The 15,055-nt window shown below is 48.8% G+C and overlaps 1 protein-coding gene across 1 annotated transcript in view; it reads left to right on the top strand.

Moving 5' to 3' along the window:
• Positions 1–10,220, top strand: part of pltp (phospholipid transfer protein) — a gene marked incomplete at its 5' end in the record, with an annotated part of 190,427 nt that extends 180,207 nt beyond the window's left edge. The window contains 2 exons of the mRNA XM_086004275.1: positions 4,492–4,568; positions 5,792–10,220. Coding sequence (XP_085860401.1) covers positions 4,492–4,568; positions 5,792–5,896 — 182 coding nt within the window. The remainder of the gene's footprint in view (positions 1–4,491; positions 4,569–5,791) is intronic.
• Positions 10,221–15,055: the final 4,835 nt, after the last annotated feature.

Genomic DNA, 15,055 nt, shown 5'->3' with positions numbered 1-15,055 from the left:
AACGCCCTGGCGATGTCGGCTGTGGTGGTGGAGGTCAGCGGCACTGCCTCAGGCCAGCGTGTGTAGCGGTCGACCATCGTGAGCAGATAAGTTTGGCCTTGCGATGGCGGCAGAGGACCGACGATGTCGACGTGTACATGGTCGAAGCGGCGGCTGGGTACCTCGAAGTCTCCCAGGGGTGCTTTTGTGTGTAGCTGTACCTTAGCCCATTGGCAGGCGAGGCAGGAGGTGGCCCAAGTCCGAACATCTTTGCTGAGGCCGCGCCAGACGAAACGCTGGGAGAGGAGTTTGACGGATGCGCGGGCACCCGGATGGGAGAGCGCGTCGAAGATGCGGCGGCGCCAGGTTGCAGGGACGACCGGCCTGGGTTGGCCGAGTGAGACGTCGCAAGTGACTGCCGTGGCTTCGGGCCCGTGCGCGACCTTGGCTAGGTGTAGCCCTGGCAGGCTGGTAGCCGCCGAGAGGAGGTCTGGGTCCATGAGCTGGGCCGCTGCTAGTTGCGTGTAGTCGACCGCGAGATGATTCGCGCAGATGGTGGGACGGGAAAGGCAGTCGGCGACAACGTTGTCTCTACCGGAGACGTGCTGGATGTCCGTAGTAAACTCGGACACGGCCGCGAGCTGGCGTTGCTGCCTAGCGGACCAGGGTTCGGTGTGCTTGGCCATCGCGTATGTGAGCGGCTTGTGGTCCACGTACGCGGTGAAGGGGCGGCCCTCCAGGAGGAACCTGAAATGGCGGACCGACAGGTGGAGCGCGAGAAGCTCGCGGTCGAAAGTAGAGTATTTGACATCCGGGGGGCGCAGTTGGCGGCTGTAGAAGGCAAGTGGCTGCCACGCGCCATTGACCCACTGCTCGAACACGGCTCCGACCGCATGGTCGGAGGCGTCGGTGGTGAGCGCGACCCGGGCATCGGCCCTCGGGTGCACGAGCAGGGTGGCGTCGGCGAGCGCGTTTTTGGTGGCATCGAAGGCGGCTGACGTGTCAGTGGTCCAGGCTACGGCCATCTTGCCGGATTTACCTCGGAGGGAGTCGTATAGGGCTTCATGAGGGCTGCAGCTCTGGGGATGAACCTGTTGTAGAAGTTCACCATCCCGAGGAACTCCTGGAGGCCCTTGATGGTTGTGGGGCGGGGGAACTGCTGGACGGCCTGCACCTTGTTGGGCAGGGGGACGGCCCCAGCAGGGGTGATGTGGTGACCGAGAAAATCGATCTCGGTTAGGCCAAATTGGCACTTCGCCGGGCTGAGGATGAGCCTGTGTTGGGCTAGGCGCCCGAACAGGATGCGAATGTGTTCGAGGTGTTCCTGTTGGGAGGAGCTGGCCACGAGAATGTCGTCTAGATAGACGAATAGGAAGTTGAAGTCCCGGAGGACTGAGTCCATAAGGCGCTGGAAAGCCTGGGCTGAATTCTTGAGGCCGAAGGGCATCCTCAGGAACTCGAACAGGCCGAATGGGGTGATGACAGCCGTTTTGGGGATGTCTGCGGGGTGTACGGGGACTTGGTGGTAACCGCGCACCAGGTCGACCTTGGAAAAGAAGGTTCGTCCGGCCAGTCGGGCCGAGAAGTCCTGGATGTGCGGCACCGGGTATCGGTCGGGGGTGGTGGCATCGTTGAGGTGGCGGTAGTCCCCGCAAGGGTGCCAGCCTCCAAAGGCTTGGGGGCGATGTGGAGGGGCGAGGTCCAAGGGCTGCTGGAGCGGCGGATGATGCCGAGTTGTTCCATAGTGGTGAACTCGGCCCGCGCGATTTCCAGCTTGGCCGGGTTGAGTCTGCGGGCGTGGGCAGAAACCGGGGGGCCGGTGGTGGGGATATAGTGCTCCACACCGTGTTTGGTGGCTTTGGCCGAAAAGGTCGGGTTAGTGAGGGCGGGAAACTCGGCTAGAAGTGCCGAGTAGTCGTCCGTGGCTCTGGCGAGGCAGTAGGTCGTCAGGCCGGCCGAACGGGCCGGGGTGAATGCGCCAGGGATGGGGGCCATAGTGTTGATGTCGACGAGGCGGTGCCTCGGAATGTCGACAAGGAGGCCGTGGGCGCGTAGGAAGTCGGTGCCGATGAGTGGGCAGAGGACCCTGGCTGTGAGGAACTCCCAGCGGTAGCGGCGGCCTGCGAGGTCGAGCGTGACCATGCGGGTGCCGTATGTGCGGATGTCAGAGCCATTGGCTGCGGCCAGCGTGATACCCCGTGCGCCGCGTTGGATTTTGAGGGCGGAGGCGGGGGTGATGCTGTGCTGGGCCCCTGTGTCGCACAGAAATTGGCAGTTGGTGCTGTCGTCGGTGACGTACAGTAGAGGCCCCTTTTGTCCCGCGGCCATCGTGGGGGCCGGTGCGGGGGGGGGTTTGAAAGTGCACGGTGGCGTGCAGCGTTGGGCCCTAGTGCCAAAACGGGTGTGGTAGTAGCAGTGACCCGGAGTGGTAGGGCGGTCGGGCCTAGTGGGCCGGGAAGACCGCGTGGTCGTTGCCGTGAGGTCGGGCGCGACGCCGCGGGCGGACTGTGCAGAGAGCAGCCGGTCGGCCTTTTCGGCTATCTCTTTCAGGTCCGTGGAGCCAGATTCCACAATGAGCGGGCGGATGCTGGTAGGGAGCTGCCGAATGAAAAGCGTGCGAAAGAGGGCGCCGGTGTTTTTGTCGTCCGAGAGGGACAGCATGTGGGAAAGCAGATCCGACGGTGAAGTGTCACCAAGGCCGGGGAGGTCGAGGAGTTGGCAGTTGCGCTGGTAAGAGGACGTGTGAAATTTTTTAAGGAGCGCAGCCTTCAGATGTTCGTACTTGCCTTCCACTGGTGGCTCCTGCAGCGCTGCCCAAACCTTGGGGACTGTGGCGTAGGTGAGAGAGGCGACGAGGTAGTCGTACTTCGTGGCGTCGACTGTAATGTTTTTCAGCCGGAATCTGGACTCGGCTTGAACAAACCAGGCTTCGGCCAGGTTCTCCCAAAAGTCCGGTAGTTTAACCGTGACTGCGTTTGTATCCGCCATGCTAGCTTAGGATTCGTCCTGAGCGTCGGGGTCACCAGTGTTGAGATACTGCGACAAACGTGGGAGTCGAGACCAGAGTTAGTGAAACACAACTGCTTTAATCAACCTCATGGCCAAGAGGAACTGGAAAAGCCCGCGCAACCACTTAAATACTCCCCAGACAGGAAGTGCTCCCGGCAGCCTGTCCCTGCGGGAAACAAGTTGCTGGAGGAAAGGGCCCCCGGCTGGGGGCGTCTGCTTAAACTGTCCGTGCCGCCGTGAGCGGATTATGTCCAGTGGTGGCGTGCCGCCACAGATGCTGTATTTACACACTCACCACCGCAAAGATTATCAGTGATTGGTGCTGTATTTACACACTCACCGTAGCGTAAATTATCAGTCATGGGTGCCGTATTTACACACTCACCGTCGTGTAGATTATCAGTGATGGGTGCTGCATTTACACACTCACCGTATTGTAGATTATCAGTGATGGGTGCTGTATTTACACACTCACCATCGTGTAGATTATCAGTGATGGGTGCTGCATTTACACACTCACCGTAGTGTAGATTATCAGTGATGGGTGCTGTATTTACACACTCACCATCGTGTTGATTATCAGTGATGAGTGCTGTATTTACACACTCACCATCCTGTTGATTATCAGTGGGTGCTGTATTTACACACTCACCATCCTGTTGATTATCAGTGGGTGCTGTATTTATCTGTTGAAAAAATGTATTCGGTTAAAGCAGCTTGTTGGACTCTTACACACCTGCTGCCTCTATCAGTCGGACAAGAAAATAAAGAGTGCAATGCCAGGCTGTGAGGAAGAGGTGCTGGTTGTGGACCTGCACGGAAAGTGTTGCTGTGTTTCTGTTTCAGTATCATTTATTGTCACTTGCACTTCTGGTGCCCCCAGCACTCAAACCCCAGAGCAGAACCTCGAGGTGGCTGAAATGCCATGGAGCTGCCAGTGAAGGTGGATAAACAGACAGAGCCTATCACTGCAGTCTGACATTGTGAATCACACTCTATCTTTATTGGTCCAATTTTTGTCCTTTTCTTCAACTAGCGGTGGCCAAGTACAGTTCCCCACGAGAAGGTAGTGCTCCAGTACCTTGACCAAGTGGACATTGTTAATATGTGCCTAGACAGTGGGCCATCACAACCGAGTCTGGCCGTGTCCTCATCCAACGTTCACGTGTGTGTACACACGTTCCAGGTGATCAATGGATAGTAATCAGAGCAGAAAATCCCTGCCTGTTTTCTCCATTCCCTATCCTCGGGAAGCTGAGGCAGTTTGTAGTGCGCCCATTGTAACCTTGATTGACATCAACTAATGCTGAGTGCAGGCTAGAAGGTTAAACTCTGTGGTTCAGTACTTCACCAGGCAGCACCTTCAACCCCACGCCATCGGAACAGATGGCATTGTGCGTCCTATACCCAACAGTAAAGAATATGTAAATGGTGCTAAAGTGCGAGCTCACCCTCCAAAACAGATGTTTACTGTCCAGCTGTTTTTGTTCTTTCTTTGCTCAGAGCGAACTCTGGAAGGAGTGCAGATTCCTCTCCCAGAAGGAATTGACCTCATCAATGAGACTATGGAAAACCACATGGTGGGTAATCTACTAACACACTGACGTCTCCTGTGTGCTAACTATTTACACTAATCTGTCTACCAGGTTTGGTAAAGTCTGATGTGGAACAGTTGAACAATTCTGTCACCTTAGTCCCAAACAACATACTCATGGATTATACTGTATATACAGCACTGCACAATACATCCCATGTAGTACTTCATACTTATTACCATATGTTATGTGATGTATTACTTCATACATGTGATCACAATTTCCCATGTAGTACTCCATACACATTACTATAAAGTACACCAATCCTATACAGTGTACCTGCTATGTTAAAGGCTTTGCTAAAGACCATGCCAATGTGCAAATGTACTGCCCCTCTCTCGTGATAATGGACACAGGTGCTACACCTATTCTTTACATAGTAATGATGTAGGTTTGTGCCTCTAGCTCACTGTGACCCTCACAAGTAACTCTTATTCTGATTGTAAAACGGAAGGAAGGGTGAGATTCCAGGAATCATCTCTCGTGGCCAGAAAGAGGGATATCCTGGACTCTCAGCATCAGGAGATTTGCCTGAAGGATTCATTCTTGCACCCTCTCCTTTTGAGTTAGGTGCATACAGTCTGTTAGTCTCTCTCCCCAACCTTACCACCTGAAGAATCGAGTTTGATTTGTAGTCAAACCATGCTTAGGCAAACAACTGTATTCTATTCCAATATCACACTGGCCCCTCGAGGCAAGAAGGGTGAGAGCAGGGAGATTTATTGGCTGGGAAACCCGGAAGTATGAGTTTCCCGGAGATCCTGCTATGTTTTACGGCAGGACATGATCGGGAGGGGGTCGGACATTGGGGGGGAGGGGCGGACATGTGGGAGGGGGTTGGATTGCAGGTTGGTTTACGGGTAAGCTTGGGGGGCCGTCGGAAGCACCCCCGCTCCTCCTGGCCCACAAGCAGTGCTGGAAAGGCTCTTACCTCTTCCATCCGACGGTTCGCACCTCGCTTCAGCTGCCGTGTTCCCAAGGCCAGGGAAACCCGGCCGGCCAGTGTTAAATTTTAAATGGAGCTAAAATGTGAGGCATGCAGACTCATTAAAATATTTAAGTTACAGACACGCCTCTGGAGAGCAGGTTAGTCATCTGCCCCAATTAAAACTAGAAGTGGGTGAGTTGGGATCGGGTTTTCGATTTAAATTTTTTTTTAACCCTGATAAAGTTTGGTATGGAAACTAATTGTTCTTTGTAATTCGCAGGGTTTTCTGTCAATCGGAGCAGATTTACACTTTTACAAAGGCCTGAGGGAGGTTATTATGAATAAGCAGCCGCTCTCCCCAAACAATGCAACTGTCAACAACTAGGAGCAACACAGTGAAGAACGGAAACCTCCACACAGTGTACAAAGACCCTCAGCAGTATTCTTATTACTTAATCACTATCCTTACATTTAATTAACCTAACACTGGCTATATAGGATCTGCTCACTTTGTTTTAATAAGCCTTGGGTTGCCCCTTGCCTTGGGCAGAGTGTCGAGTCAAGAAGTTCACGCCTTTGTTACACTGGAGGTCAGATTGGTAGTGCAAGTCATTTATTATTGTCATTATATTCTGGTGGAGTTTTGTATTAATGAACCCATGGGCTGTTGTCACTTAACACTGCACCATCAGGTAAAATCTTAACACAACTGTAAAACCTTTGGCATGTCTTCAGGTACAGTACACACAGGGTAAAATCCACTTCCAGGTGACAGTGTAGCACTCATGTATATCTCTATGTCATCACCGTGTAAAGGTAGTTCCAGTATCAGTGTGATGCTTTGATCCTACACTCAAAGGGAATGCGGGTCAAGCATTGGGCTACAACTCCCATCGAGCATGGAATCACCCCTTTATGTGACTTGTGTAGCTCTCAGTGTTAAATAGATTGCATGCCCATCCACAGCAAAAGACACGTTGGGAACACTAGCTGTGTAGATGATGCAAGAGACACATTCGTCATGTCGCGTATATGCACGTTTTCACCTTCAGTTTTGGTGTCCCATGATCGTGTCAGGTCGACTACCAGATGTTGCAGTGTTAGCAATGAGTCTACTCATTCATTAGAACTGTGACCTGCTAAACACACAAGGTGTGTGTGATTAGTGGAGCTGCTTCCAGTTGTGTGGGCCTGAAGACAGTGCTCCATTTGCAGTCCATTGTTGGTGAAGACACCATTTGATGAGCAGCACCACTGAGAGCTCTGCCTCTTTCAACTGCTCTTGAAATTCCTGAGCCAGCTCACCTGTCCCTACATTATGAGTATATCCCCTGAAATTCCACAGGGAATCCCGGTCTCCTGCCATAACTCCGGGAATCAGGAAAAGCTCCTCCCCTGCATAATTTCAGATTTATACTTACCAATTTATAACATGTACACTTTGCTTTAGTCGATAAGAAGAGACTATAAATGATCCGTGCTTTGTACAGATGATAGGTCCTCCTTGCTTTGGTCACAGGTATCATTTGTTCTTTTTTTGCCTGTTTATTTATTTTGATGGCATTTTTGTGCATTTTGTGCCTGTCAAGGTGAAGGGTCTCAGACAATGGAACATTTTCCATTTTAGGTACCAAGTGTCAGCATCGAACACCTCCGGGTCAGCCTCTACACTGCCCCAACTGTGTGCATCAGTCCCAACCTCACTGGTACATCTTTCCATTTCCCACACCAGCTATCATCTGCCCTCTCTGAGTGAGATTGCCAACATAGTTCCAGATTCACCACCAGGAGCAGGGTTAAAACTGCTCAAACTCATTTCATGTAGGACACTAACAGCCAGCATACAGCAGAGACTGTAATTGAATCCAAGTCTCAAAGATCAAAGGCCATTGGGAACCACTCAGCTGTTATTAGACTGGGAGTGACATGGCATGGTGCCAAGCTGATGGGTTATATATTCCATGTAATGGTGTTATAGGGTTGGATTGTCCATGTAATGGTGTCATAGGGTTGTATTGTCCATGTAATGGTGTCATAGGGTTGGATTGTCCATGTAATGTTGATACAGGGTTAGATTGTCCACGTAATGTTGTTACAGGGTTCGATTGTCCACGTAATGGTGTTACAGGGTTAGATTGTCCATGTAATGTTGATACAGGGTTAGATTGTCCACGTAATGTTGTTACAGGGTTAGATTGTCCATGTAAATTTGGTACAGGGTTAGATTGCCCACGTAATGTTGTTACAGGGTTAGATTGTCCACGTAATGTTGTTACAGGGTTAGATTGTCCATGTAATGTTGTTACAGTGTTAGATTGTCCACGTGATATTGTTACAGGGTTAGATTGTCCATGTAAATTTGGTACAGGGTTAGATTGTCCATGTAATGTTGTTACAGGGTTAAATTGTCCATGTAATGTTGTTACAGGGTTAAATTGTCCACGTAATGGTGTTACAGGGTTAGATTGTCCACGTAATGTTGTTACAGGGTTAGATTGTCCATGTAAATTTGGTACAGGGTTAGATTGTCGACATAATGGTGTTACAGGGTTAGATTATCCACGTAATGTTGTTACAGGGTTAGATTGTCCACGTAATGGTGTTACAGGGTTAGATTGTCCACGTAATGTTGTTACAGGGTTAGATTGTCCACGTAATGGTGTTACAGGGTTAGATTGTCCATGTAATGTTGTTACAGGGTTTGATTGTCCATGTAAATTTGGTACAGGGTTAGATTGTCCATGTAATGGTGTTACAGGGTTAGATTGTCCAGGTAATGTTGTTACAGGGTTAGATTGTTCATGTAAATTTGGTACAGGGTTAGATTGTCCATGTAATGGTGTTACAGGGTTAGATTGTCCAGGTAATGTTGTTACAGGGTTTGATTGTTCATGTAAATTTGGTACAGGGTTAGATTGTCCATGTAATGGTGTTACAGGGTTAGATTGTCCAGGTAATGTTGTTACAGGGTTAGATTGTCCACGTAATGGTGCTACAGGGTTAGATTGTCCATGTAAATTTGGTACAGGGTTAGATTGTCCACATAATGTTGTTACAGGGTTAGATTGTCCAGGTAATATTGTTACAGGGTTAGATTGTCCACGTAATGGTGTTACAGGGTTAGATTGTCCATGTAATGTTGTTACAGGGTTAGATTGTTCATGTAAATTTGGTACAGGGTTAGATTGTCCACGTAATGGTGTTACAGGGTTAGATTGTCCAGGTAATGTTGTTATAAGGTTAGATTGTCCACGTAATGGTGTTACAGGGTTAGATTGTCCATGTAATGTTGATACAGGGTTAGATAGTCCATGTAATGGTGTTACAGGGTTAGATTGTCCACGTAATGTTGTTGCAGGGTTAGATTGTCCACGTACTGGTGTTACAGGGTTAGATTGTCCAGGTAAGGTGTTACAGGGTTAGATTGTCCACGTAATGTTGTTACAGGGTTCGATTGTCCAGGTAATGGTGTTACAGGGTTAGATTGTCCATGTTATGTTGTTACAGGGTTATATTGTCCACGTAATGGTGTTACAGGGTTAGATTGTCCATGTAATGGTGTTACAGGGTTAGATTGTCCACGTAATGTTGTTACAGGGTTCGATTGTCCACATGATATTGTTACAGGGTTAGATTGTCCAGGTAATATTGTTACAGGGTTAGATTGTCCACGGAATGGTGTTACAGGGTTAGATTCAATTCAATTCAATTTCAATTTTATTTGCCATATGTAACTAGTACAATGGAATGCTTACTCCCCGATCACTCCCACAATAAGCTGTGGGAGATCACAGAGACACGTCGCTATTCTCCAGCGCCATGTTCAGAAAAAGTCAATTCAATGGCATCCAATGGCAGTGGGAACGCGATGTCACTCAGCCGCTCCGTCACCGCGGCCTCCTCCTCACTGTTGCCGGCTCCGCAATGTGGTGGCCTGCTTCTCCCGCTTACAATCCGGTCTCTGGCCACCATGCCCGGCTCTCCCTCCTCCCAGTCGGACTGCGAGCTTCCCGCCGAGGAGTTGCCGGCTGACGTGCTGTAGCGGGTCGTCGTAGCTGCTGCTGCTGCTTACTGCTGCTGCGCTGCCTCCGCCCGACTCGCCGAACACATCGTCGAGATGTATAAGCTCCGGTCGCCGTGGCCTCCTCCTCACTGTCGCCGGCTACATGGTCCGACGGCCTGGGGCCTGCTTCTCACACTCATGGTCCGGCCTATGGCCGCCATGCCCGGCTCCCCTCCTCCCAGTCGGAATGCGAGTTTCCCGCTGAGGAGCTGCCGGCCGACGTGCTGTAGTGAGTCGTCGTGGCTGCTGCTGCTGCGCTGCCTCCGCCCGACACGCCGAACACATCGCTCCGGCAGTGGGAGCGGGCCGTCCGGAGCAGGGAGAGCACTTATCTCCGGACCACCTCGGTCGCCATCTTGACATTGTCCACGTAATGGTGTTTATAGTAATCTGGGATGTAATGCTTAAGTTATCCACCAGATGGAGCCAAATATTAAGGGTTCACATTCACCAGTTTTTAAGGTCATGTATTCAATGTCCTGTTACACCAGTTTATACGGAAATGTGGCATTGCATTATGGGTATGACTCAGAGGTTCTTCCTCCATCTTGCCATCGTGCAGTAAGAATTGTGTGCTTTGCTTGCAGCCTGTAAGAGATGTTTCTCTGCTACACTGGGTAAATAAACAGTTGGGTTTTGTTCCTAATATCTCGCTTCTCTCAGTTTCTGACCTTACCACTCGGATATCACATATTGGCGATGAGGATCAACAGATCGCATCTTGAAGAAGAAAAAAAAAGAGCACTGAATAAGGGATCATGGTTGCTACGGTAGGAAGGTTTTCTGCTTTTGATGTTCAGACGCAGACCTGGGATAAATACTGCGAGGTGTTGATGCATTTCTTTGAAGCAAATGATGTCAGAAAAAGGAGAGCTATTTTGCTCACTCCCGTGGGAAGTCAGACATATAGTTTAATGAGAAACTTATGCAGTCCTGAAAAGCCTGGAGACAGATCATTTGCTCACTTAGTGGCCTTGCTAAAGGACCGTTTCAATCCCAGACCGAATGAGATTGTACAGCATTTCAAATTTAATTCACGGAACAGAAAACCGGGAGAGACTGTATTGGATTATGTAGCGGTGTTGAGGAAATTGGCACATGATTGCAATTATGGGAACAACCTGAAGGACATGCTGAGAGATAGGCTAGTTTGCGGGATAATGGATGATCGAATGCAGTGGAGATTATTGTCCAAAACTGGGCTTACGTATGAAAGTGTGGGAAAAAAGGACATATAAAACGTGCATGCAGGGCAAAAGCAATCGTGGAGGAATACAAACCAAAAGGGGGAGGAAATCAAAACCTAGGAAGAGAAGTGAAAAAACAGGGAGCACATCACATCAGTGGAGAAGCTGAGAAAGAAGATGACATGTTCATAATGCATAGTATGGTAGAGAACATTTCAAAAGTGGATCCTATCACTTTGCAACTGACGGTAAATGACTCTAAGGTCAACTTTGAAGTGGATACAGGATGCGGCGTAACCATAATGAACAGGGAGGAGTACTCAAAATTGTGGAACTGTGCAAAAGTTCCCGAGTTAAAGTCTTGCTCTATGCAGCTTAAAACATATACCGGTGAACGAGTGGCGACATTGGGTACAGCTACTATAACTGTGCAACACAGGGACACCGTGGAACAGCTACCTGTAGTTGTAGTATCGGGTTCTGGACCAAACTTGTTAGGTCGGGGCTGGATACAAGAACTTAAATTAGATTGGGGAGCAATAAATCAGATAGAGGGAGGCAAACAGTTGTCTTTGCAAGAAGTGTTGATTGAACATGAGAACGTGTTCAAGGAAGAACTTAGCACATTTAATGGCCCCCCAGCTAAGATTTATGTAGACAAGGAGGCACTGCCAAGGTTTTTTAAACAACAACCTGTGCCGTATGCCATGAAACCGAAGGTAGAGGTTGAGCTTGATCGTCTTTTGAGAGAGAACATTCTGGAACCAGTGAAATGTTCAGAATGGGCAGCTCCCATTGTACCTGTTTTCAAACCGGACAATTCGGTAAGACTCTGTGGCGATTATAAATTGACAGTAAATAGGGTTTCTAAACTAGAACAGTATCCTATTCCTAAAACAGAGGATCTCTTTGCGAACCTGGCTGGAGGGAAGAAATTCACGAAGCTGGATATGAGTCATGCATACTTGCAGATTATACTAGATGAGGAATCCAAGAAGTATGTAACCATAAATACACACAAGGGTTTGTTTACCTATAACCGCTTACCATTCGGTGTCTCATCTAATCCAGTTATTTTCCAGAGGACTATCGAGGGTGTACTGCAAGGGATCCCACATGTTTCAATTTATCTGGATGACATTCTGGTGATGGGAAGAACCGACCAGGAGCATCTGAGCACTCTGAGAGAGGTACTACAAAGATTGGATAAGGCTGGGTTACGGCTCAAGAGGAGTAAGTGCACTTTCCTGGGGAATGAGGCCATGTTCCTGGGACACAGAGTGGACGCCACCGGGCTCCATCCAATCAAGGAGAAGGTACAAGCACTGCAGGAGGCCCCAGCGCCTACCAATGTGACTGAGTTAAAAGCTTACCTGGGACTGCTGAACTATTATAACAGATTTTTACCAAACTTGGCAACAGTGTTAGCACCTCTTCACAAACTTCTGTGCAAGGAGACACAGTGGCAGTGGGAAGAGGAACAGAGGGTTTCATTTGAACAGTCCAAGAAACTGATGCTGTCCTCGGATGTGCTGGTTCACTACAATGCAGAGAAAGCCATCATTCTCTCTTGTGATGCTTCAGCTTACGGGGTGGGGGCGGTTCTTTCACACAGCTTGGAAGATGGAACAGAAAGACCAATAGGGTTTATGTCTCGAACTCTGACACCAGCGGAAAAAAACTATTCCCAGTTAGATAAAGAGGGGTTAGCAGTAATGTTTAGGTTACAGAGGTTTCACAACTACATATATGGCAGGAAATTCACCATAAGCACCGATCATAAACCTCTTCTATCTCTTTTTAATGAAATGAAAGCAGTACCACAGATGGTGTCACCCCGGATCCAGAGGTGGGCAGTGAGGTTGAGGGCATATGAGTATGTCATCGTTTACAAGGTGGGCAAGTACCATGGGAACGCAGATGCCTTGAGCCATCTTCCACTGCCAGGTACACCTATCCGTGCAGCTCCAGAGGACAGAGTTTTGATGTTGGAGGACACGGCAATTGTGACCGCTGAACAAGTAAGGACATGGACCGGTAAAGATCCAGTACTGTCTAGAGTCCGAGAATATGTGATGAGGGGTTGGCCACAGCATCCGGAAGGGACTGATTTCATACCTTACAGTGTCAGGATGGATGCGTGTTGTGGGGAGCACGAGTGATTATTCCACAGCCAGTACGACAGTCTATCCTAGGGCAACTACATCAGTGTCATCCTGGAGTTTCGCGTATGAAAGCCTTGGCAAGGAGTTACTTGTGGTGGCCAAAGCTAGATGAGGAGATAGAAAATCTAGTCAAGACATGCAGCACTTGTCAAGTACACAGGAAGGCACCAGCAGCGGCTCCTCTCACGCAGAAATCACAGAAACCCCACAGTGCAGATAGAGGCCATTTCGGCCCATCGAGCCTGCACTGACACATATCCCACCCAATCCCCGTAACCCCTACACCAACACATGTCCCACCCTATCCCCGTAACCCCACGTATTTAATCCCCCTAACACTAAGGGTCAATTTACCATAGCCAATCAACCTAACTCGCACATCTTTGGACCTGGGAGTGGCCGGATAAACCATGGAGAAGATTACATGTAGATTATGCGGGTCAATTCATGGGAAAGATGTTCCTCATAATCATTGATGCCCATTCCAAATGGATGGATGTTTATCCTGTAAATTCTGCTTCATCTACTGTTACTATAGACTGCCTGCGTAGGAGTTTTAGTAATCAAGGGCTACCGGAGATCGTAGTAAGTGACAATGCCACGTGTTTTGTGAGTACAGAAACAAAAGAGTTCATGAGAAACAATGGCATAGTGCATGTGACCTCAGCTCCATATCATCCGTCTTCAAATGGACTTGCGAAGAGAGCTGTACAAACATTTAAGGAGATGATGAAAAAAAGTGCGGAAGGGAGTTTGGCAGCCAAGGTGTCACGAGTTCTGTTCAGCTACAGAGTAACACCTCAATCTACCACAGGACTCTCTCCTGCTGAGCTGTTGTTAGGATGTCGACTACACTCCACTCTTGACCTGGTTCACCCAGATCTAAAAAGGTAGGTGGAAAACCGACAAATCAAACCAAAGGAGAACCATGACAGAAGGACAAAGAGCCGCAGTTTTGGAGAAGGAGATGCGGTCCTTACCAGGAATTTCAGTTATGGTCCAAAATGGATTCCTGGCGTCATAGACTCAATGACCGGTCCAGTATCATATACGGTCATGGTGGGAACTGGTCAGGTAGTACGCAGACATGTAGATCAGATACTGACCAGACAAGGGGAAATCGAAATGGAGGTTCCAGAGGAGATGTCGGAGGACAAGTGGGCCCCCAGTTATCCAAATGCATTGGTGGTACCACCACCACGAACAGAGCCAGTTCCACCTGGACCCCTTCGTCAAGAGGAAACCATCGTAGCAGCGTCAGATACTCTGAGTACTGCTCAGGAGCAGCAGGTGGCTCTACCCCAACCAAGCAGGGACTTGACTGTAAGACGTTCACCAAGGACTCACAAGCCGCCAGAGAGATTGATAACGACCTGCTAGATTCGGTCAGTATGGACTATCGTTAAAGGAGTTTCCTTATGGGACTTTTTAAGAACGTTGTTAAGAAATTAATGTTCAACTTAAGAGGGGAGGGAGGCAAATATTAAGGGTTCACATTCACCAGTTTTTAAGGTAATGGGTCATGTATTCAATGTCCTGGTACACCAGTTTATACGGTAATGTGGCATTGCATTATGGGTATGACTCAGAGGATCTTCCTCCATCTTGCCATCGTGCAGTAAGAATTGTGTGCTTTGCTTGCAGCCTGTAAGAGATGTTTCTCTGCTACACCGGGTAAATAAACAGTTGGGTTTTGTTCCTAATATCTCGCTTCTCTCAGTTTCTGACCTTACCACTCGGATATCACAGTGTTACTGGGTTCAGTTGTCCACGTAATATTGGTACAGGGTTAGATTGTCCAGGTAATGTTGTTACAGGGTTAGATTGTCCAGGTAATGGTGTTACAGGGCTAGATTGTCCACATGATATTGTTACAGGGTTAGATTGCCCAGGTAATGTTGTTACAGGGTTAGATTGTCCAGGTAATGGTGTTACAGGGCTAGATTGTCCAAATGATATTGTTACAGGGTTAGATTGCCCAGGTAATGTTGTTACAGGGTTAGAATGTCCACGTAATTGTGTTACAGGGTTAGATTGTCCACGTAATGGTGTTACAGGGTTAGATTGTCCACGTAATGGTGTTACAGGGTTAGATTGTCCACGTAATGGTGTTACAGGGTTAGATTGTC

The sequence above is a fragment of the Somniosus microcephalus genome, chromosome 13 (genome assembly GCF_052327205.1).
Source record: "Somniosus microcephalus isolate GS21.2 chromosome 13, FLI_Smic_1.0, whole genome shotgun sequence".
Taxonomy (NCBI): Eukaryota; Metazoa; Chordata; class Chondrichthyes; order Squaliformes; family Somniosidae; genus Somniosus; species Somniosus microcephalus.
This window is presented reverse-complemented; position numbering and strand designations above follow the sequence as displayed.